At 45.8% G+C, this 25,696-nt stretch overlaps 1 protein-coding gene across 1 annotated transcript in view; it reads right to left on the bottom strand.

The window, feature by feature from the left end:
• Positions 1-25,696, bottom strand: part of LOC119175083 (transducin beta-like protein 2) — a 282,143-nt gene that overhangs the window by 50,595 nt on the left and 205,852 nt on the right. The window contains exon 5 of the mRNA XM_037426315.2: positions 6,835-6,921. Within this exon, the coding sequence (XP_037282212.2) occupies positions 6,835-6,921 (87 nt within the window). The remainder of the gene's footprint in view (positions 1-6,834; positions 6,922-25,696) is intronic.

Raw genomic sequence — 25,696 nt, 5'->3', positions numbered from 1 at the left:
GAGCGAAATGGCCGAGAATAGAATCGTTTGTTTGCCGTAGTTAGTGTGTATACACGGAAGTAAGAGATTCTGGCGGGAGGCAAAGCGCGTTGAATTGAGATTATTAGTGATGCAATGAGGGAGAATATCTAAGACAAGGTGATCGTGCAAAACGTTAAAAAATAAAATACCAATGCTGTACCTAAACAGATGATGAAGGGGCAAAACACGCAGCTGATAGAACAGCGGGGAAGATTTTGCTTGTCGATGGGAAAATGTAATGATGCGTAACGCTTGTTTCTGCAGTGTTATTAATGGGGCGATGTGGGTATGATACGTACCACCCCAGGAAGAAATGCAGTAATTTAGGTGACTGTGGACAAAAGCGTAATACAAAGTTAGGAGAGTTTGCAAGTTGAAGTATGGTCTAGCTCTAATGAAAACTCTTATGCCGAACATAACTTTCTTTGAAATGAAGATTACGTGCTCATGAAATTTAAGGTGAGAATCGATTATTACGCCAAGAAAATTAGTGCTACGACGAAGTTCAATTTTAATACCGGAAATATACAGGGAAGGGAACTCGGAAATTTTTCTTTGCGGGGAACTAAAAAGCAGAAAGCAAGTTTTAAGAACGTTAATAGATAACTTAATCAACGTAATAGTAGACTCAGCTGTAGTGGTATATAGAGGTAGTGATTTTATTCCGCATCTCACAAATACAAGAAGCGTGGTCGAAGAGCCATAACACGGTAGAAACCAGGCCTGCAAAGGCGTGTGCATAAGAAAGTAAAAGTGCCCTCCCCCGCCCTTGTTATCTAAAAGGTTACAAAGCGTGACAGGACAGGTCCGACTGATTTAAAATGAAGTATACCTCATTTTAAATCAGTCGGACTTGTCCTGTCACTGCTTAAACAACAGCAATGAGACCTGCTTTGGGGGAATCGGCTGCAGTGAAACGTCGCAGCCACCCTTTCTCGTACCCCTAATGTGGGACCCTTCGAACACCTATGCACACCCTTGCGTAGTTTTTGAATAAATGAGTACAGTCGCAAACATGTGGGGCGGTAAGTACATGTTAACGCTGCGTTAAATAACGTTAATATGTTAAATAGCTGCGACATCCTGACAGTTTATAAAATTACAAATGAGAATGAACACACACACACACACACACACACACACGCACACACACACACACACACACACACACACACACACACACACACACACACACACACACACACACACACACACACACACACAAATCAAACCGATTACGCAAAGAAGTGATACAGCGTTCACTGTGACAGGAATGCCATTTTTTGCAGAGGGCGCTTCATTAAATATATACTGGCGTCAAAGTTCATGTAGAAATCCTATAAAACGTGAAAAACAAGAACTGCTTTTTTTTCAGAAGGCTGTTGAAACCCAGCGTTTGACAGGATCCCACGGCTGCTATCGTTTGTTGCAGTGCCGATGTCAGCAGGTTCCTATCCCTGCCACCAGTTGATGGATCTGGGGTTTTGGCAGGATACCACACTTGCCACCATAGCTTTGAGTTGTTGGGACTTTGCCGGTATTAGCACCAGGGAATCGGGAGGAAGACGCCAAGCATGAGGAGAGTGATTGATTGATTTGTGGGGTTTAACGTCCCAAAACCACCATATGATTATGAGAGACGCATGAAGAGAGTGACGAGGAACGCGGTACAGATGTTTATTTTACATTATTCACAAGCGAGCATTTCTCGCCACAAGACGAACATTTAGACAAAGATGTCTTCCTACATCGTGCCGATTTCGTCGAAGGCTCTCTCAGGAGCCCGCTGCCATGGCTATCAAAAGTATTTTCTCCTCACCCTTAGATGGAAGAATGGCTTTAAACTTCTCTGTCCAACCACCGGACACACACCACTTTTGACGGTGCCGCCCACACCAGCCCTGATCAACGTCTTTGACCGCACCGTAGCCACACTGCCCCTCCGGCGCCTATACTTGTCTCTTCCTTGAGGTGAGAATGCCGCTGGGTGCTGGGTCCCATGCTTGTACTCGCAGAAACATCAAAAGACCTCCACTTTCCACGCTCACTTTGCGGAGCTGATTGTCATGCATGCTGACGCTGCCATTTCTTCGAGAAGGCTGGCGCGACCGAAACCATTAATCCCCTTTCCACGCGCTTCCCCCACAGCCGCAACGCATGTGCCGGGACCCCTACCGCACGCAAGCGGTGGTGGGGGTGGTAGTGATGGTGGTAGTGGTTAGAAGAGGAGAAAGGCACCTAATTACTGCAGCCCGGTCAGGAGCACGGCGCAAGCGGGGGACAAATAAGCCAATTGGGGACGCTTTTTCACCCTCCGCAGCGTCGCCAATTGGCTTATTTGTTTCCCGCTTGCGTGCAGTATAGGGGTCCCGGCACGTGCGTTGCGGCTGTGCGGGAAGCGCATGGAACGGCTTTTAGGTCATATCGTTGTACACTTTGCGGAGTCGCGACTGCATATGCCTTGCTTTCAGGTTGGGAGAACAATACTAATAATGCCCATATTTGGACGGCTGTTAGCAGGTCCGCATCCTTTCGGCAACTGGTTCACAGAACCACGAACACCCCCTTCTGTTTGGCTCAAATGACCATCCTAACAAGGCCCTTTTGACGGAAGCACGGATGTACTGGCGGACACACGGAAGCAAGAACGAACGGACGGACGGAAGCATGGACGGACGGACAGAACACGGACGCACGGACCAACGGACGGACGCGTTTCACCCTACTCATCATCATTAACTCCGTGGATACACTGCGACTTTTCCGTTAGGTGTTCTTGATACGGCTCCCCTAGAGCGAACAACCTTCTCATAAATTACGATGTGTAACGATAGCGCAACCGTAATTACAATTGCGGTTGCACTATCCCACAGCAGTAACCCAGCATTCTGAATATTTGAGAAGCATTACCTATAGCATTGCCTTAAGGTACCGCCTTCTGTGAAGCGGGCGGACGTCATACATTCCAGGAGATACTGGCCGAACGTCAGCAGAGTAAAACCGCAAAATGTCGTGCCTATTTTAAAATGCGTGCAACGCGGGACTAACTGACGCGCGACTGCGACCATGTCCGTATGTGTGGTACGTCGTCCCTCGAACTCGAAGAATTCATAAACACCCGAAAACGAACTACCGAAAGGAAGGGTCCATTGTCTTCGAAGTTGATGAACGCGCGATAGATCGCAGGGAAGCTTCTGAAGACAATAACGCAGCGGCGTTGAAGACATGCCTCGGTGGTGACTCATATATATATATATATATATATATATATATATATATATATATATATATATATATATATATATATATATATATATATATATATATATATATATATATATATATATATATATATATATAGCGTCGAAATAAAAAGACAAAGAAAGTAAGAAGCGAATCACGCGCGTATATAGCTGAATTTCTCGCAGCGAGTCACAAGCGCACGTTTGTTGCGCAAATCGCTCGGCGGGGTGTGCCACCGAACAGGAAACGCATGCAAAGTGAGCGCCAGCGTCAGCAGGAGCATGTTTAAACGTTTCGGGCACAACGCTAAGAATCACGTAGTTAGCAGGTGGCCGGTATTAATGATTAACTAAAAAGCCGCGGCCTTATTGCAAAGCGGCGATTAAGTGAACGTTGCGTAGTCGCGTAATTACTGCGCATGCGTTACAGCAGTACGTGTCTCGTCGGGACGAGGACGGCGACAAGAACAGCAACAACATCAACGACGGTGACAACCACGGCCTCAGCTAATCATCATGAACAAAAGCAACATTGGCGACGACGACAACCACATCTTTTATTTAATTAATTAGCCAATACTGTCGACTTCTATGCGAAGTTGCAGGCAGGAGTTTTTTTACATATATGTATACCTTCCATATTACATTTTCCAGTGCAAGAAAATAACAGGAAGGAGTTCTAACAGAAAAAGCGCGTCGGGGAAATAGTTTAGATGAGTTGTAATTTGCGCACATTAAAAACATAAGTCGGTGTAAACAGCTTTCTTGGTATAAAGGTTTTTTTTTTCTTTTGCACAATGAGCGAGTTTTGTTTAAAAAAGGCAGGAACATTTATTACATCGACACAATGAGCAAAAATGCGCACAATGTAACATACAAACGAGCTAGCGCTGAACATAGCAAAGCAATTGAACTCAAACACACAGAAGAAATTTGATGCAGGCGCAATGATATTAATTATAACAATAATGACAAATCGATTAAGGGATGGCTGGCAGATTCGCCATGTCATTCATGAACGAAGAAACAGTTGTGGGTGATACAGCTTCATCAGGCAGCGCGTTCCAACCAGGTAATGCTCGATGAAATAATTATTTTTGGAAAGTATGGTGGTTTTGCACGAGAATCCTCAAAATTCTCGCTAAGGTGCGACCATGTTATTTGTAATTTCGGCGGTTCAATATATTTGCCTCGATAGATTTTTAAGTTATTACGATAGATCTTATACAATAGTTTCAGTCTTTCACAGGTACGCCTGCTTTATAAGCGTTTCAAGTTAGAACTTACCAGGAGGGCTGAAGGGCACGTGCTTGTATTGTAAGCGTTGTAAACAAACCTTACGGTTTTTATTCGTACGCATTGCACTTTTTTATTATTTGGTAATGTATGATGGTCCCATAGAGCAGACGCGTATTCAAGAGTGGGTCGCAAGTAAGTTTTATACGCCAACATTTTAATTTTTTCAGTAGTCTTGCCAATAGTTTTTTGTAAGTATACCCGAGAGTATTCAGCTGTGCCTTTTTTTCGTGTGTATTCTATGTGTTCATTCATGTGAAGGTAATTATAACTCCTCAGTATTTATAGCTGTTAACGAGACACGTATTCTTATTGTTAACGCAATAGGTGAAAGGCAAGGCATATTTCTCACACGTAATTCTCATAGCAACAGTTCTTTTTTATCAATGCTCATCTGCCTAGTGGAACAAGAGTGTATCGTATACAGGGATTTGTTTAAGGTTATCAGGTCATTGAGGTTATAGATGAGATAGTAAAGGATGCAGTCGTCTGCAAAAAGTCTTTTTTTAACGGGTGTGTCATAGAATATAACATTAATAAAACAAAATTGGGCCAATGAAGGATCCTTGTGGTATCCCGGAGAGAACTGCTGCTAGGGTGGAGCTTACGTCATCTACAGTAACAATTTGGTACCTATGGGAATGGTATGCCCGAATCCGTGCTAAAAATAATCATTTTTTAGAATTGATTTTAATTTTATAAGCAACTTCTGAACGGAATGGATCATCCTCATCAACAGCCACCAATTACCAAACGGACAATGAACAAACGGATGAACAAACTCAATTTCGGCGGGTTACGGTCGAAAAAATAAATCGGCGACTACCGAAAAGCATTCAGCTAGTGAAAAAAAAAACAAAAGAAAAAGAAGCTACCATTTTTTGAATGTCACACCGGAATCTCGGCGTTTGTGCATGCGTCATCGCGACTGTGACGTCATACACTTCCAGGTACATTATAGCGTACATTCAGGGAAGAATTCTTGGGCCGAGGGATGGCGTTGCAGTCGCTGTAAGCTCCGCGCAGCAGCACTAGTCTTTCGACGACGTTGCGCCCCTTTCAAGCCTGCATCTGCCCCACTTGCCTCGTTTAGAATATAGTATTTGGGCATACTGATACCAGAAAGCTTTCTCAAGTTACGGGCACCGTGCACAGGCGGGTACGTATCAGCAATTCGATAACGGCGCATATAAACGGGAACGCGACCGGGACGTCCTTATTTGTGCATGCTCTCATATCTGCACACTCGCAGACGCCGGATTTTTAAATGACGATATTAAAGACCATACCCTTTCTCGCACTAGTTGATGCAGATGACTGAGGCGCAAAAAAACATTTCGTGAAATGCGAAGAGAAGAAAGAATAGTGCCTACTACGAACTGTTGAATGACAGTCTAGGAAACGCGCAGGAAGAAAGAAGACATTTTCCGCGCATGCGCGCACAGCCAACCAACGTCGTACTAACCAAGTAAGCAACAACTCGCCCAAAAACAAGTCCTTGGGGCGTAGCCAGGGGTAGCACACCAGGCACGTGACCCCCCCCCCCCCCCCAAATTTTTTCCACGTGGCATAGAGCCAAAAATGTCCATTTTAAGGGGGTGCCCCTTCCGAAATCAAGGTGGTGCTCCAGCCACCCCCTCCACCCTTTCGAAAAAAATTTCTGGCTACGCGCCTGCCTAGAGCTATCTGAACGCAGAAATTTCGGTCTGTCTGTCACACGATTCAGCAATCCGGCCAAAGTTTCAGCACTTGCTAAACGCCCAGCCATCTTGAATTGGTGGCTGCGTTCATACTTGTGGAACACTATTGATGAAAAAGCAAATATTACGCATATCTGAGGCAGAACATCAATACGCCGTAATTTGGGTGGTGCGTTCCTTTACTAGAAAATATACATCTACGTGATTCTAAAGCCCCTAGTGTTTCTTAGGCTGCGCTGGAAATGCGACGCTATGCACGAAAGTGAGCGTCCTTCGACGACATTTGCAGCGAGGCCCACAGACACCCGGCCAATTGTTTCACGGTCGATTGATCACACCTACAACGCCGATTGGTGAGGCACAAAAACGTTCGCTTAAAAACACCTTTATTGTGGCTTTTCTGGTACTACAATGAACGAGGCGTGCCAACCCGCGTTAAAATGGGTACGCCCTGTTGAAAATGGCTACACACTGGCGACCAGTGACGGCGTTAATGCACGCGCACAAACTCGCCAACTGTGTCCTCAAAGTATTGCTTTCCGACTCAATGGATGTAAGAGGCTTTCGAGGCTTACCCGACGAAGCGACGAAGCGTCCGCAGGGCGACACGCAGCCGTAGTAGTTGTTCATATGTCGGGTGTCCACGCTGGCCAGAAGGTCTCCTGCGGAAGGGGAGAGCGGTAAATTAAGTATCAATGCTTCGGCAAACACAGGCTGACATGTCACAAGGTGTCTTACAGAAAAGGGATCGATATTGAGGGCAAGGAAAGTATAGGAGCGCTAGTGGTAGTTTTACAATGAAGTTCTATATTTCTAGGAGATGGGAAAATGTAGCGGCCCACGAGCACTCCCAAACTACGATGAAAAAGCACTTGAAGAGTCCTCGTGCTCGCACTAGTTTTTCTACAGGTTTTGTCAGCACGCACGCACACACACACACACGCACGCACGCACACACAAACACACACACACACACACACACACACACACACACACACTGAAAAAAGAACACAACTCGTCACTTACTCAACAGAAAACCTTTATAATAGGTAGTGCGTTACGGGAAATGTAAACACCACCACTAACAGTAGTGCACTAAAAATAACCAGAAATAAGGGAAAGAGTCAATAAATAAATAAATAAATAAATAAATAAATAAATAAATAAATAAATAAATAAATAAACTCAAGTGTTCTAAGCATTAGGATTCGCATTTGGGCTGGCTGGCTCATGATAACGATTGGAGAACAGCGCTAGAGAGAAGGAACAAGAAAGGACACAAATCACGACTGACTGGAGGAATAAACACATTTGCTTACTAAGTCAGCGCCATGTCCTATCTGTTCTCTACTCGCATTGAAGTGCTGTTCTCTACTCGCATTGTCTTTGAAAAGAATTCGCCCAAGACGAGTCGAAAACGGAAGCCTACAATCTCTTTTTTTCTCTCATTAAATGCCCCCATCCCCTTACCCAGGTAGGCTTTGCCGCAATGATCCACTCACACTTGACGAGCGACGATATGTGACGTCACAGTGACACGTTAATGACGACAGGAATTTCGCCGATCAGGGACTTCACGTGGTGTCATCGTAACGCGATGATTTTCTGAATAACTCGTGTTGAGGCCACCGACGGTCAAATTTTCGTGTTCGCCAAGACGTCTGTGGTTTTGGCCTTAATAAGCAAGAAAATAACCTGGGCGCTGCACTTCCACCTTTAAAAAATTCGACGCGGAAGTGCGGTAAAAAGAGCATACACTAAATTTAAAAAAAAAAGCGCCTTTGTGCGCTTTTTTCACACACACACACTAATAACCATGTGCTAGTGCCAACTCGGTGTCGTGTGCTACGCAGCCTCGCCGGTCACCAACCTTTGCAGAGTGGTATGGCGCGTGATTTCTCTTTTTTCTAAGTCGTCACGATTGCCATTAGGTGTGTGCACGCGACACAGATGGCGGCCGAACGACATATGTGTCGCATGGAGCGCGAGGATTATATATATGCGCGCAGTGCAATCGGCGCCATACAACAGCAGGTGGGCGCCGTCTTCGGCGGTTGCAAAGAGAGCAGATATCGATGGGCGCGCTGCATTCCACCCACTGGAATGCCTCGCACATGCGCCGCGGGCAAAATTACAGCGCACAGCCGGCGCCACACGGCGCAACTATGCACCACCGGCTAAAGCCGCCCCCCCCCCCCCCCCCTGCGGGCACCGCCGTTCGCGTAAATACTGCATGCATGTCACTGTCCCGGCGGGCGGACCGCTAGTCAAGGTCGTTGACGCCGTGGCGCCACCCGCGACTGCGCGATGAATGGCTCTTAAAAATAAGGAGGCTATCATTAAATCTTCGCTGTTAATGTGACTTCATATCGTAATGATTCATTTCACTTATTACGCTTCGTCGCCGTTGCGGCATCGGGCGCGAGCGCACTGCGCAGCCCTTGTGGTGATAGGTCGCTTGGCGCGCAAGTGATAAGTGCAATGGAATAAGTGAAATCGATAGTTACAGAATGCGGTCGCCTATCCGGCGCTGCTTTGAAATGCCACTCGGAACAAAATAGGCAGAGAGAGAGAGAGAGAGAGAGAGAGAGAGAGAGAGAGAGAGAGAGAGAGAGAGAGAGAACAATCACAGCATATCCACAGAGCGAATGACGATGAGTGAGACGAAGCGTCGATCAGTCCGTGAACGCTTTCTTCCATTCTTGCGTCCATCCGTCCGTCCATCCATCTAGTGAACACTCCAAGTGCCGCCATCTCGCATCTTTTCATCATATATTTATCATATAGAAGTACCGCCATCCAGCGGACATTCCAAGGTCTAAACGAGAGGTGGCTACCTGCTGCTACTACTAGCTACTACTACAACATACATCGCGGACGCACGATCCACGGCTTAAACGGGCCCTGAAACACTTTTTCAAGTAACCATGGAATGAATTCACTGGAAGAGCTTATTGCGAGTGAAGTTACAAAGATTTGTCGCATGCTGCAATTGCATTCTCTCTTCTCACATCCCGACGAAAGCGCTGGAATCGAAGCAGGGCGCGCCTCGTGGCCTTGAGTACTTTTTTTTCTTTTTCGCGACTTTTTTCACTGTGATCGCCGACGCACGCACGGACAAGTCGCGGCCTCACGCGGCGATCTCTGTAACGACCGAACGCGTCATTATCAAATAAGCTAATGGCTGATCGATTGGCTTCCTACGTGCGATTTTTTTAGCGTTTTCTGTCATTTGTAGAGGCCCCGCCGCGGTGGTCTAGTGGCTAAGGTACTCGGCTGCTGACCCGCAGGTCACGGGTTCAAATCCCGGCTGCGGCGGCTGCATTTCCGATGGAGGCGGAAATGTCGAGGCCCGTGTGCTCAGATTTGGGTGCACGTTAAAGAACCCCAGGTGGTCAAAATTTCCGGAGCCCTCCACTACGGCGTCTCTCATAATCATATGGTGGTTTTGGGACGTTAAACCCTACAAATCAATCAATCATTTGTAGAGAGAAGAGAAAGCAATCTTTAGCTGATTTTGATGATTTATTGTGAATTCCAGCTTACTGTGAATTGCACAGGTTTGCTTGTCTTTAGTTTCGTGAAGTGCGCTTTATATCAGCAAGTGCATGCCATTCAGCAGTTGCCAGCTTTCTCTCCCCCCCCCCCTTTTCTCCGTGTTCTTGTGTATCCGTGTATGCAAATAAAATAGATAAACAAACGATGATTTCGCGCCTATCCCACCAATACGGACGCTCCAGCCGCACTTTCGAAGTCACCGTCGGCACCGCCTGCATGCTCCTTGACGAAATTGATGGCACACTCACGCGCGTCATACATGTTTCGTGAAAGCACGCGCGCGAGCGCTGCTGACCAACGCGGCTGAAGCAGAGATGTAAAGGCCCAACCACACGTGCGCGGTGCAGCGCGTCAGCACGTGGCCTTATGACGCGGCGTTGCGCCCTCTCCCAATGATGAAAGAGTGCGCGCGACCTCGCGAAGCCACGCGTCCTCTCCACCGCACGCCCTCTCTCTTCAGTGGGAAAGGAAGCGCGTGCTGACGCGCTGCACCGCGCACGTGTGGTTGGGCCCCCCTCCATTCTGTCCACGGTCGTTTCATTTTGTTTTACCATCAACCACTGCGCAGTCACCACTGCCTAGTTTTTTGACGCTTGAACATTAAAAAAAAGGAATAAAGGGGACGAGACGATGCTAAAGATACCCACTACAAATCACCGATGCTATACCACTAGTGGACAATACGCAGGTCTTGTCGACTAAAGAAGCGACGTACCGGCCGCGGCGGTATATAGTGTTTTCGTACTTGCCGCGCGGTAAACAAGCATTGCTAGCACACCCAAATAAGGTATCTTGCCAGTGACGTTATTACCTTACGGTAAATCGTATCATGTTCCTCAGCACGCGTACCATTTCTTTTCTCCACAATCAACAAGAGCCATATTAGCCATTTTGATAACTTATCAAGTTGCCGCACGCAATAAGAAACTGTCGCGTTTTAAGAAGTATGCGTGCTTTGGCGACCACTGTACGCTATTTAGGTACATGCATCAAGACAAACATCACAGCTAAGAAGTACACCAAAAAGAAAAAAAAAAGAGTAAATATGCGTTTCCAACAGCCACCGCTTTACGATTCTAAACGTTCTGAACAAGGAACAGAAAGACGTCGCGTAAACGACGAAAGCATTGCAAGCGACGGACAACTTTCGGGAAAGACAGGAATTACTGCGCAGGAAAAAAAAAAACAAAAAAACACGGAAAACCTCGCACAGGCTCATGCACGTTGAACGCGAGGAACGAACAATGGAGTGATACAGAAAAAAATAAATAAAAGAGAGAGTGAAGCGGTCGATGATGCGCAGCCCCAGCGACAAGTATACTTACAAAGCTTCCCGTTCCTGGTTTTTGCCCTTGACACTGCGCAATGAGCGTTGACGTCACAAACATGCGGCTGCTGCGTTTCCGGCTTCCCTTGCTCCGATGGGCGCGGGTGTCGCTTCGAGTCGGTCAAGGTCGTCAGGAGCGGCAGGTATAGACTATTTCACGAATAGCTACATTTTGAGTTTTGCATATCTAACTAAACCAACAGTGTCACGGCAGGCGCACGCGTGACAGTCATTGGGTAGAAGCGCACGATGTGATCAGGGCCATTAATTCATGTCGCGATGTACGAACACAGTAGAACAGCAGCTTAACAGATGCCGGCGCCCCCAAGTCTTAGGTAAAATGGTCTATAGCATGCCTGCCAAGCATTCGATTTGACAAATCTATTTGAGCGTGAGCGCCCCGTGATGAGAACTGTAAGACCATGAGCCACTCATCTAGGCGAGTCTTGACTTGACACGTATATGACTCCCTTTAAAGAGTCACGATAAAAATCCTTTGGGTCCCACGACTCTCCTAAAGGATTATATTGATCTACAAAAGGAAGCAACGCGTCCCTGTAAAGAAACATATAGGCCTGGCAAGACAAAACTCACCAAAAAGAGTAACACACACTTTGTTTTTCTTAGTTCGCATATACTACGTGCTTTAGCGTGTTGTCTATGCTCCCTATAGGGAACATATAAAATTACCGATACCAGTCACTCGTGGCATATATGTTAGCGGCCAAGGTAATGCGCTACTGACGTAAAAGACGCGGATTAGATTCGTGACAATGGCACGGCTACGGAAGTTTGATGGCGAAAAATTACAGAAACGCCCATTCTTGGACTCGCTGTGCGCCACAAGCACAATTGAGAGAGAGAAAAAAAAAGAAAACACGACGAAAAGAAAATTTCCGCGATAAATAAGGGCTGTACTGCTCGTGCGAGTCGGTCAGCCAATGCACTGGATGTAGCGTTACATTATTGCGAGGAATAGCTGCATTGGTTTTGAGGAATGCCCTGCTTTGGCGGATGCTCAACAAAAAAAGTCCATAACCACTGATCACAGGCTCATCACCGGTCATTTTAAATTACCCGGTTCAGTTAAAAGGTTAACGACGCCTGTACAAATATATAGAGTCACGCCAGAAACGACCTCCTTGTAACGTGAAAGCTGTCACTTGACATACAGGAATAACACTTTCGCCGAACTCGCTCCTTCTCTCTGACTTTTACTTAATAGTAGTGTACCCTGTACTCTAAATCGCTACCTACTTTTTTCTACTCCCTTTTACTTAATTTTTTTTACGGTCGATCGCGTGCTTATGTACTACTTTTTATAAATATGAGGGGTCTTTTATCAGTGCCCCCGTTTACCTTCCCCCGCTCGATCACGAAAGAGATAATAATAATTGTTGGGGTTGTATAGGTCCCGAAACCACGATATGATTACGAGAGACGCCGTGGTGGAGGACTCGGGACGTTTCGGCCACCTGGAATAGCTTCAGGTGCACCTAAAGCTGAGTACACGGGCCTCCAGCATTTCACCTATATACATCGAAAAAGACCGCCGCAGGCGGGATTCGATCCTGCGACCTTCGGGTAAGCAGCTGAGCATCATAACCACTGGACCAGCACAGTGGATGCAAATTAAAAATGAACGTTGTTGGTAGTTAATAGTACACAAAAGCAAGGAACTTTTCTCAGCAGTAGAACAAAGTGTTCTTTTTATTTTCTCTTGCCTTGGTCTTTGGTATAGAGTTTCCTATGAATACACCAGAGATAACTCTGGTGCTATAGTTTCACGTGAGGTACAACGCATCCATGGCACTTCAGCGAGCATGCATGGCAATGATGGGTAGTACACGAATTTGTCTAATCTTCGTACTTTCGGTTTCACTTGGCTTCGCGTGGCTTGGAGTTGCCGTGTCAGGAAGAGGCACTCAGCAAATGTTTAGCAGTTACGCTTCGCCATCTTGGCCTTATTAGGATCACACTCGGGTAAGGAAGTTCACAGCGGTTTGTTCTTTTATTCCGGACAAGAAAAAAAATAAACAAAGCCACAAGGGTGTTTGAAGCCCTTAAGCACAAAGACTAGGCAAATCCGTGCACTACCCATCATTCCCGTGGTGGCTGGACAATCGCAGCGCCAGAGTCCCCTCTAGTTGATTGATATGTGGGGTTTTAATGTCCCGAAACCACCATATGATTACGAGAGACGCCGTAGTGGAAGGGCTCCGCAAATTTCGACCACCCGGGGTTCTTCAACGTGCGCCCTAATCTGAGCACACTGGCCTACAGCATTTTCACCTCCATCGAAAATGCAGCCGCCGCAGCTGGGATTCGATCCCGCGACCAGCGGGTCAGCAGCCCACTCTATAGTTAATATCAGGAAAACCTATGGTCCTGGTATCCTAACCGATACTACAATCATTGTAACTGGGCACTACACCGTGCACGCTTTCAGGTATAGGAACAATGCGAATCAACCGGCAACTGTGAACACATTGCTATAGCTGCCAAAGTTCAGGCAGAAAGATTCTTGGCAACTCCGTACAATTACATCCAGCGGGCCTGCTGAACTTGACTTGCCGACGCTTTTTTGAGCTTCCTGGTGCTGAAACAGCTCGAAATCGGCTTTGACCCTGCCTTGCGTGCGGCCTTGTCACAAGGTGGATTATCGGTTTCGTTGCGTCACAAGAGCGACGTCACGAAACCGATAATCTCCAGCAGCCACTCGTATGACGCGACCGGAAAGTACCACGTTGCATAAGAACGAGAGCCATCTTTTCCTGGTTGCGACAAAGCGCCCCGAATACATGCTCGGGCATTTGATTGTCATCGTACGAAGTTGCACCTACACTATACGCACTTGGCACTCTGCCGCATTGAGCCGCAACTTGCGAATCAGAACGAGCAACTTGAAACCTGCGTTGTATCCGCCTCTCCACTATCGTGACATTGAATCCGCAGCGGTGCTTTTGTGCATACATGTGTAACAAAGTGGAGACGCGAAAAGTAGCGTTGATTTCGGCACTTGTTGACAGAGTGTTGAGCTAAAGCGCTCTCAGAGCGGGTAGTTTTGTCTCTCCGCAGAGCAGAGAGCCGCTTGCTCTCCGCAGAGCGGAGAACAAGTGAATTTTCAATTACACGTACCAGCAGGCGTGGGCAGGTCGCATCGGCGGCAACCACGCGTTTACCTAGAAATCGTATTGCTTAATTAGTTATTACGTGGTCGCAGTTAAGGAGTTTCTGTAGTCACACTATATATAACCAGTTGTACGAAAAATATTTTTCCCATAATGTACTAAATACAGACAGATGCACCGGAACATAAAAATATTGATTGCCTGATTGATATAGAAGAGAAGCGTCGTGCTATTGCAGGAACGTTTTGTGGACGGATCGAGTTTGGTCACAACGTATGTTGCGTTAGCTTCAACGGAGCGCCTACTTAGAGCCATGGGCGCTCGTTTATCGTCGTCCCTACAGCCATCTTTGCAATGGATGCAAAAATAATAATGAGGCAACGGCTTGCTTTTGGCCCCAGGCTCTCTGTAGAAAAAGATAAGAGGTATATATGTGGGTGGGGTAAAATGCGACAAAAAAATTAAAATAGCAAATATTTATTTTCATTTCGCTACTCAGAATTATATGTCAATGCAGAAACTTTCCTTCGTTTACAAGGTATGTGCTGCATAAATATTATCATGTTGACACCGTTCAAAACAGTAGTTTACGATTAAATAAAAAAAATGCTCCAGATGTCTCATTTTTGCCCCAACCTGCGCGGTAAAGTGAGGCACCGCCTGGCGCAAAACGAGACAGTGTGAAAAAAATTCATTCCTTCCGTTCTAGCAGGCGAAAGACTTGAAATTCACTCTGTGGGCCTTTACGCAGTCTTAAGCAGCCGAGTCCTTGGACTCCGCCACGCAATGAATCTAGACAAAATGCGGTGTTGTGTTGCTCCGAAACACAGTCTTTCGTTGTGCTAATGTTGGTTTTTGTTTAACGCTTGCACCTCATTGGATCATTCAACGATTGGAAACCAGATATATTTCGACGCATATTTTTCAACTCTTTTTGCCGTTTTGATGCAGAACTGTTAAAACGTCTCATGGCTTTTAACTTCATCCGCTCGACTGCGGTATGATCAAACTTTCTAGCGCTTTTTTTTTTCAATTATGGAATTGGAGAAACGTCGTTAAAGCTCAATCCCAACGCGTGTTTGTGAACGACTTCACTTGAATATTCCGCAACTTTTCCTTTATGCATCTTTTGAGCGCATCCTTGGGAACACGGAAAAACCTAAATGTATAGCGCGAATGGACGGAGTCATGTTCTGAACGGCAATTAGTGCTCTTTCATGACGTTTTCCTCCCAGGAAGCTTATATGATACGACACCCTCTAAAGCTTGGATGCCTTTTGTCGCACTTCGCCCCTCTCGCATGCCAGAATTAAAAAAAAAAATCGCTTTGTCCCCGAGCACCAAACAAACTGAACTTTTCGTGTTTTGTAGTTCATCATCATCATCATTATCATCATCATCATCATCATAATCATCAGCCTGACTACGTCCACTGCAGGACAAAGGCCTCTCCCATGTTCCGCCAATTAACACGGGCCTGTGCTTGCTGCTGCCAATTTATACCCGCAAACTTCTTAATCTCATCTGCCCACCTAACCTTCTGTCTCCCCCTAACCCGCTTCCCTTCTCTGGGAATCCAGTCAGTTACCCTTAATGACCAGCGGTTATCCTGTCTACGCGCTACATGCCCTGCCCATGTCCATTTCTTCTTCTTGATTTCAGCTATGATATCTTTAACCCCCGTTTGTTCCCTAATCCACTCTGCTCTCTTCTTGTCTCTTAAGGTTACACCTACTATTTTTCTTTCCATTGCTCGCTGCGTCATCCTCAATTTAAGCTGAACCCTCTTTGTAAGTCTCCAGGTTTCTGCTCCGTAGCTAAGTACCGGCAAGATACAGCTGTTATATACCTTCCTCTTGACGGATAGTGGCAATCTACCTGTCATAATTTGAGAGTGCTTGCCGAATGTGCTCCACCCCATTCTTATTCTTCTAGTTACTTCAATCTCGTGGTTCGGCTCTGCGGTTATTACCTGCCCTAAGTAGACATAGTCTTTTACAACTTCAAGTGCACTATTACCTATCTCGAAGCGCTGCTCCTTGCCTTAGTTCATAGCCCAAGGTAACAAAATAAACATTTTTCGTTGCTGTATACTGACGCAGGAATATACCTTCATGCACGGATCCAAAAATTTGGCCGAGCAGAATCTCACTCCCTTTTTGACGGGTCACGAACACACTGGCACCAGCCGCGTAATTTTTCCCGCGCAAACTCTGTGAGCAACCATCAACTTTTACGCACGAAAAGGTAGACAAGAACCAGCGTTTATGACTGGAAAGGAGAAACAAAGAAAAGTTGTTTTTAGATTATAGCTACAGAGGCCGGCAAAGTCGAAATGTCGCGTTTTGCCCCGTGTCTCATTTTACCTCACCCTAAACTAATACACTTCTTTGGAATGCAATGGCCCTCGGTCGCCATTATCGTCAAATTCTTGCATCGCCATAACTTGAAACAATAGCGGGACAGGTACGAACGAGTAAAATTGTCCTTACAGAAATGTTCGGCATACCATTTGTATTCTGTATACGTTTGCTTACGAAATCCATACAAAGTCCGTAATGTTTTCCCCATAATTGCCATACATTTCCGTAAGAATTTTACGGGAAAATATAAAATTGTTGGCATGTCATACACGCAACATTTTAGTAGGGATGGGCCAAACTTGGCGCCCCCCTTAGATGATTAGGAAGGCGTCATTCACCTGCCCCTCCCATATATATGAGCATGCCTATGCTTTGATGTACACTTTGCCCGCACAAGAGGCACATGGCACAAGCACAGACTTCATGACGACTGTTCCGTAAGAAAGAAAAAAGAAGCATACATCCAGAGAAACGCAACCGTTGCCACCAAATGCCAGCTAAGTACTTGTAGCTTCCTCTGTCTTCTCGAGACAACAGGGCGGCGCCTTGTGGCTTTCCTTCTCTCTGACATTCTGCAAACTTTTTTTTTTCACTTTTGAAGCTTGCACGAAAAACGATGTCGACATCTTCACTATCGAAAAGATGCAAAAAAAAAAAAGATCCCAGATCTACAACACCACAGAAAAAAAAAAAAAACACAGCACTAACGGCTTTTACAGGCGAAGGCGAGTCAAATAGCGGAGACAGTATGGTGAGGTCCGAAAGAGACACTTCCGACCAAGCCCCGACCGAAACGTGACAGAACAATCGACGAGCCACGCGCGCAGGAACACAGCCTTCCACGGCAGGGCTATACGTTGCCTTTTGCTTTTGCTATACGTTGCGTAACGCCAGAAGGCTTCCACGTTGACTTATTTTCTTTTAATTTACAGCTTACGCCGTCTGAAATTGATTGGTGCAGCTGGCAAGACAATTGTTCCTCAACTTTCCGCGTGCATGCACCGTTCCAAACGAGGCTTAGCGGTGCACGTGCTGAGGCAAAACGACTGTCGCTAAGTGAACATGCTGGATAGATTCTGAGAATCGAGTGCGCAATGCTTGATAAGCCAGGGCTGCAAGAACTGGCAATGGATTCAACCGACGGTGACCCACATCTGTATGCCATCGTCCCCGAGTCTAAGAAGACTTGCTTGACGATCGCAATGGTTCGGCGCCAGCGTTGTGCGCGTAAGCCACTGAACGGCATTTCGAACGATGCGGGAAAGTCGCATTGTTGGAGGAAGAGACGTCGTTCGGCATTTGAAACGCGACAAGCGGCAGCTTTCTGAAAGCGAAGACGGCGCGCCGAGGAAGACAAAGTCCATGGAGTGTACAAGACGGGTGCAGACCGACAACTGCTTGATTGAGGCCAAGACATCGTCCGTCTTGATGGACGCGAGTGTTTGCGGCGTGTGCGCGTTCGAATGGGTGTTACGTTGTGTCCTGTAGATATGATATTGATATGTGGAGATTAACGTCCCCAAACCACCGTACGGTTATGAGAGACGCCGTAGTGGAGGGCTCCGGAAATTTCGACCACCTGGGGGTTCTTTAACGTGCACCCAAATCTAAGCACACGGGCCTACGACATTTCCGCCTCCATCGGAAATGCACTGCGCCGCAGACGGGATTCAAACCCGCGACCTGCGGGTCAGCAGCCGAGTACCTTAGCCACTAGACCACCACGGCGGGGCTGTGTCCTATAGATAAAGCAGTTGTTATAGTCTCAGCTCGTTTTGCCTTCTTGTACTCTGAGCAGTAGTTCTGCACGTAGCGCTTCGAGTTAGCGAGAAAATTTTTATCTTCTCCACTGGACACATCGATGCCGCAAGCTTAAGGTTTAGAAGCGCAAACTGTTTAGAGATAATGTCTTCCTTGGCCTCGCAACAGCTGGCGTCGCCAATTGTGCCGCAAAAACGCGAAACACCGGCAGAAAACAACGCGCTATTTTTTTTCTTTTTTTGTATTTTCAGAGGTTCTTAAGGGGCTCTTTAAGTGATTTACCGAAACAAAACAGTTCGGGCTCGAAAAAGTAGGCTCCCTTTTTCACCTATTGCTGCTTGTCCTCGAGACATTTGCTCGTTCAAGGGGTTCGTCTTTAGTTTGGCGTCAGCGGGATGCTAACTCCGTATACCAGGTCGGGCATGCAGTTTTTCCCACAACTTCGGGGTGGGAAGTTTTTTTTTTTTTTTCTTCAAACAGCCTTGAGTCACACTCCTCGTTTGGCATTTGATCGCATCAATTAAGCCCGACAGATTTACGTCCTCGAACGCTTCTTGTTTACATCCTAGACAAACTTTTGTATACATACTTCATTCCGAGCCTACAACGCACGTAATCTACACGACGCGATAAATATGGCGGCACAGTTAATACAATTACCAAAGGGCTACTTCCTGGTGCATATAGGGTCAATTGATGCACACTTCTATACGTGGACGATGAAAGAAACGCAATCAACACTAAACATCAAGGACTGCGATAAACAAAAGTATCCGCGAAATTACGGCAACCTATACTTATTTTCGAAGCCAAGCTTACACCATCGTACGAGCTTGTTGTACACAGAGACCAGTCCGAACATGTCTGAACTCAGAAAATGCCGATGAGATATTTTATTTTGATACTGGAGTCAATTTTCGGATGGCGCACCTACTCACATCGACAAAAGCGTGACGTCAGGCTAAAGTGTCAATTCTGGCGACTTCGCGTATATATACACCAGCATACGGGTAGTTGCGCAGAAGCCAAAACAGTGCCGCCGTGGGAAACGTCACGATATCTTCCGCAAACACGTGACCAGAAGCTCATGCCATGTCATGACGTCAGGGTACAATAGAAACAGAAGCTAGCTTTTAAAAACGTGTAAATTTTTTCAAAGGGCAATCACGCTTAATTAAGAGTACAATCTTTAGGCTCTTCAAGACTTGGGTCTTTCATTTTTTTTTACACACACCCCAAAACACATACACACACACACACAAGAAAGGGGGAGGGGGTATTTCACAGTTTACGAGATAAGGAGACGACGCTTACAGGAATGGGGCAACTTGGCGCACTCTGATAAAGCTTCCGCACAGTTTTATTGACAACTGGGAGCCGCTGTGGTAGCTCAATGGCGATGGTTGATGATTGATATGTGGGGTTTTACGTCCCAAAACCACTATATGATTATGAGAGACGCCGTAGTGGAGGGCTCCGGAAATTCAGACCACCTGGGGTTCTTTAACGTGCACCCAAATCTGAGCACACGGGCCTACAGCATTTCCGCCTCCATCGGAAATGCAGCCGCCGCAGCCGGGATACGAACCCGCGCCCTGCGGGTCAGCAGCCGATCAATGGCGATGGTGCCGCGCCGATGCCCCACGACACGGGCCCAATACTGGGCCACGTGCTTCCACATAAGCGCACGTTAAAGGACCCCGGGTGGTCTTAATTATTTTGGAGTCCCTATTTTAATGTGCGTCTCACAGTAATTTTTGGTAGTTAAAGCCATTTACATTTGACAAGTGAAGTTCCTGGACATTCCCGACGTCTTGTGTGCAAAGAAAAGCGGCGTGATTTTTGTCCAGTCCACGACAGCAGCCGCAGCCTTCTGTTAGACAATAGCCGAGTCGCTTCACCCATATATTTGAAGAATGCGCTTTCGAAGACCAAGAAACGTGGTGTTGTGCTGTGATCTCATCGCGAATCTGTGCATCTTTCCTGACGCGCCCTTTCTCGATCACTGTACAATGTCGACACGTCGCGCCGAGGTGAAGTACAAGATCGATCATTTCTGCGGTGACAACGGAGTCAAAGTTCACATTCTTGATTCAAAACTCGTTGTTTTTACCTCTCAGCAACAGGACGCGCCAACACGCAGATAATCTTTAAGGTGCATTCCGAGGCACTTGCACAATCGACCGACCAAAACGCCCTTGCTGAATGTTACAGAGACGCTTGCAAATATTTCAGTTCCGAGTCTGAAGCTCAAGGCGTTAATTTTTACATATATATAGAGAGAATAAAGAAACAAAAAAAAATGAGCACAAGCAAAAGAACGACTAACAAGCATGAGATCAGCCTTCGTTTTGTCTTTAAGATGTAGCTTTGATTTTGTGTTTATATCATCTGTCCATGAGTCACCATCACGCCACACACAATACAATGCCCTCTCCGCGACTGTTACATCCGTATATTTCGTCACACAAGGCCAGTTTCGCTTTTGTGGGCACTGGGGCGTGCTGATGTTTATCCTTGCGTATTATTGCTGGCCCTTTGTCGTAGCAACGAGTGGTTAAGATGTACTGTCCCGTCGTGATGGAACGTACGATGAAAGCTTGCCACAGTTGAAAATAGAAGGCGGGAGAGAGAAAACTTAAAAAGCTAAGAACGTTTGGAACAATTGCAAGATATGCGCTAAAATTGGTCTGTAGCAGAGTGCGACGTTGGGCGAGTGTGTGCATAGCTTAATAAAAATGATGGTGGTGCAACAGAAACTAGCAAGAAAAAAGAAGGAGACTGGATAGAACGCCAGACTTTCAACTCGTTTATTTTTCTCGCATCCCCAAATACATATGCTTCCAGAATGCGCCCAAAGAGGCGGGGGGGCAACACGAGCGACTATGCCTTTGTACACACGGAAACCTAAACAGAAAAAAAAAGCAATCGCACAACGTTATCTAGAGCCAGGCATTCCTACTTGTACAAATCAAGTGATCGACGGGACACTGACGCATTCGTTCTCCTTCCTTTGTATGCGGTATGCCTCCAATACTTCACGTGCTAACGTTTCCCTGCTTCGTCCTAACACACGCCTCTCTCGGAATAGTGGTGTGCAGCCGCACGAAGCAAAAACGTAACGGCAGGTGCGAACCCACGCCATTATTGTTTGATAAGATATGCTCCCTAAGGCGACCATAAACACAGCGTCCTGTTTGGCCTATATACACCTTGCCACAGCTCAACGGGATTAAATAAATAACGCCCACTATGCAACGCAGAACTGGCCGCGGGCATGCTTCTTTTCGCGCAAAAGGTTAGGTTTTTGCGAACAAATGCAGGCACAGAGCTTCGACAGCTTGTTGATCGATACGATTGATATGTATAGGGTTTAACGTCCCAGAACCACCATATGATTACGAGAGACGCCGTAGTGGAGGGCTCCGGAACTTTAGACCACCTGGGGTTCTTTAACGTGCACCCAAATCTGAGCACACGGGCCAAATCTGAGCACACGAGCAGCCGAGTTCGACAGCTTGTTGGGTGCCGAGATGACCACTAGAACGACATGCCTGTTTGCAACTGTCTTCAAATTGTGGACAATATTTTCCTCCTTTTTTCCCCCTTGCTGGTATATATTGTGCCACCATCATTTTATTTTACTCGGCTGCTGACCCGCAGGTCGCAGGTTCGATTCCCGGCTGCGGCGGCTGCATTTCCGATGGAGGCGGAAATGTTGTAGGCCCGTGTACTCAGATTTGGGTGCACGTTAAAGGACCCCAGGTGGTCAAAATTTCCGGAGCCCTCCACTACGGCGTCTCTCATAATCAAATGGTGGTTTTGGGACGTTAAACCCCACAAATCAATCAATCAATCAATCAATCAATCAATCAACCATCATTTTATTTAAAAGAAATTGGTCTACAAACGCCGGAACAGTGAAATCTTACGACGTCACGCCATGATGACCACGCTCGGAAATAAACCGAAAACAATGTTCAGGGCATTCAGTTTGGCCGCATAGTTTTGTATCGGCCGGACTAGATCATCTGGCGGTGCATCGCCCAAAATACTTTGCTTCCAAACGGGCGCTGCGCCGTCACAGGAAAGACAGCATATGCAGGTATCTTATCGTGAACAGCCTGCATTGACGGCTAAAATAACAACGTCAAGCAACAACAATAATAATAATAATAATAATAATAATAATAATAATAATAATAATAATAATAATAATAATAATAATAATAATAATAATAATAATAATAATAATAATAACCGTCCATAGTGGAGGGGTCAGGAAATTCATACCCACTGGTGTTCTTTAACTGACGTTGAACACCTTTTCGCCTGCATTATTTATTCACTGCATTTCACTGTGTTATTTATACCTGTTACTGTATTATCTTAAAACTAATGAGGCATTATTCTCCCTACGGCTCAGACACGAAAAAAATCACAGCATATCCACGGAGTGAATGATGATTGGTGGGGCGCAGCGTTCGTCAGTCTGTCTGTCCATTTGTTCTTGCGTCCGCCTATCTGCGTGATCCTTGGTACATCCGTCCGTTTGTTCATTCGTCTGTCTGTCCGTCCATCTCTTTTTGCAGCCATCCCTCTGTCTGTCCGTCCGTGCGTGTGTCAGTCTGTTCGTCCGTCCATATGTCTAGTGAAAACTCCAGGCACAGCCATCTCACATCTTTTCATCATGTATTCATCATATACAAGTGCCCCCATCAAGCAGACATTGTAAGGACCGCTATTCCGGGTATGTGCCACTGGTGGTTACGTATTACGAGGGACGCACAAGCCACGCCATAAGGAGCTTCGCCCCTAAAAAACTGACGCGAGCGCACGTAGGTGCCTGGCGCATGCACCTATACACACTGCCTTGATTTGTAAAGGAACGGAGTTCTTGAGACTATATACGTCATTAAGTGCATCACTTGACATAATTTCCGTTTCACAAAACTCGCTCCGTTTCGCCGATTTCCGAGCAATATTTCTCGGACGGATCACGCACTACCGGCGCCTGTATTAACATAAAAAATGAGTGGTGACGCAACAAATTAAAAAAAAAACTCCAATCACTGTATCTTTCTAAAAAAGCATCGTGTTTCGTGATCTTTCTAAAAAAAGCATCGTGTTTCGTGAGCGCAGTTACGTCACGTGCGTACCTAGATTTAAAGACCAGTTTCATAATCGAGGACGACGGATGACTTTTCACAGCTGTTATGCGAGCATTTAATTGGGTGCTCCGATAACAGCTGTACAACGTTACATTAAAAACAAAAGGAAGATCAGTAGCTCCAAGAAGCCACGGCATTTTAGGCGCTGTTGGCGAGTGAACTTGAATCACCGTAGTACTTACTCACACAGTGTTGTTTCATGCCATAATTATCGAATTTTTTTGTGGAGCAATAGTTGCCAGAGTAAGAAAAAAAATCCTCACGAATTTCAGTCGTCAGGCCGAAAGTCACTGCGTGCGATATTTTTGGCGCGAAATTGAAAAAATGGAACATTTATCTTCATTTCCTTTCTTATAATGAAGCTACGATAATGACATTAGCGACAACGGAATTCTCGAAGAGTAATTCGTCACTACAAACTGACTTCTCGTTTCACTGTAGTGTGATATTTCATATTTATTTCAGACAATTACAGATAACAAAAAAGTACATTTGTCCTGCGCAGGAGGGCGACAAAAGGGCTGGAATGCCTTGAGTGTCACACTCCTTTCTGTAGACACACACAACACAAAAACAACATAAGCCACTTCGTGGGAATGGATGAATACATAGACAATGTAAGTATACTATACATATTTGACGATACACACACGAGATTAATGCAGTTACACAATTATATAAGCGTAGTACAGACGTATATAAGACCACAACTGAAATGTGAACGTTGAGGACGCGCGCTTGCGAGAGCTAGCCCGGAGGAAAGAAATTTAATCGCCTAGTCGAACGGCTCGCTCATTCGCTTTCAAGAGTTTGCAACAGTCATTTCTAAAACCGTATTCGCGAGGTCACTTTCGAAGCCAACAACAACACCCATACGCGTATTTGTGTAACATGTTTCAAGGGGGGGAGGGAGAGAGCGTTTCAAAACACACCAAATAGAATTCAACGCGCGTTCATCGTGAATTAAAAAAAACAAAAAAAATAAAGTACACTCCTATCTCTTTACGCCACACCACTTTCCTCTGTTGCAACAAAAGAGGCGTAGTATACGTCAACCGCGGACGCAATCTGCTTCCAATTCCAACAATAATAGTGACAAAGCAAACCATCGAGTGACCCACTGTACAAGTAAAAACGTGCTCTGCGAGTCACGTTTCGCATGTGACGAAAAGCGGCGTACATGGAGAAATACGGCAGTAAATCATATATACATATATATATATATATATATATATATATATATATATATATATATATATATATATAGAGAGAGAGAGAGAGAGAGAGAGAGAGAGAGAGAGAGAGAGATCGAACGCTAACAAAGCAACGCGGAGCCACGGGTTTGGCCTTTCTCGACCTTATTACCAAACAGTACCAGTTACGAGGAGTTCCCGTCTTCTCATTTCGCTTAAAATATTTTACACGCGGTGCGAAGAGCGAAGCGAAGACGTCATCATTGCGAGGTTCTGAACAGAGTGGATCACGAGTAAAGCATCAAACGTCGCACAGCCTATACGCTGTTACAGACGCGATACTTATAGTGCACTGCTGCTCGCGTTCCTATACTGTCACGAGTGCGAGGTTCGTATGCACGCCCTAGAGAGTTGTGTGGAACGGGCAAAATTTGTGGCAAATTCAGGAATCGCATTGCCACATGAGCACGCCTGGTAAGGGTTAGTAGTAGTAGTAGTAGTAGTAGTAGTAGTAGTAGTAGTAGTAGTAGTAGTAGTAGTAGTAGTAGTAGTAGTAGTAGTAGTAGTAGTAGTAGTAATACGTGCTTGCTCATTAGAACGAGTGCACTCAAACTTCACTATAACTTAGTTACGTCTTACACGGACATAAATTAGTTATATCCGAAAATACGTTATAAAGGTATATTCTTAACACTATATCTATTACAATACTATATTTATTTACTTCGTTGTAACCAATATTTCGTTATATCCAGGTTGGTTACATCGAGGTTTGGGTATACATGCAAGAAGAGGAGAAAGGCGACGGAAAAGGGTTAAGATAACATGAGCGATGCTTTATACAGTAGAGTCGGGTACATCTTCAGTAGGTATACGCATTTCTATCTGAAAAGTGAATGCACACAAGCGTGCGCGTGAATAGGCAAGCGTTCT

The sequence above is a fragment of the Rhipicephalus microplus genome, chromosome 3, assembly GCF_043290135.1.
Source record: "Rhipicephalus microplus isolate Deutch F79 chromosome 3, USDA_Rmic, whole genome shotgun sequence".
NCBI lineage: Eukaryota > Metazoa > Arthropoda > Arachnida > Ixodida > Ixodidae > Rhipicephalus > Rhipicephalus microplus.
The sequence above is the reverse complement of the archived record's forward strand: the minus strand, read 5'-3'. Positions and strand labels throughout refer to the sequence as shown.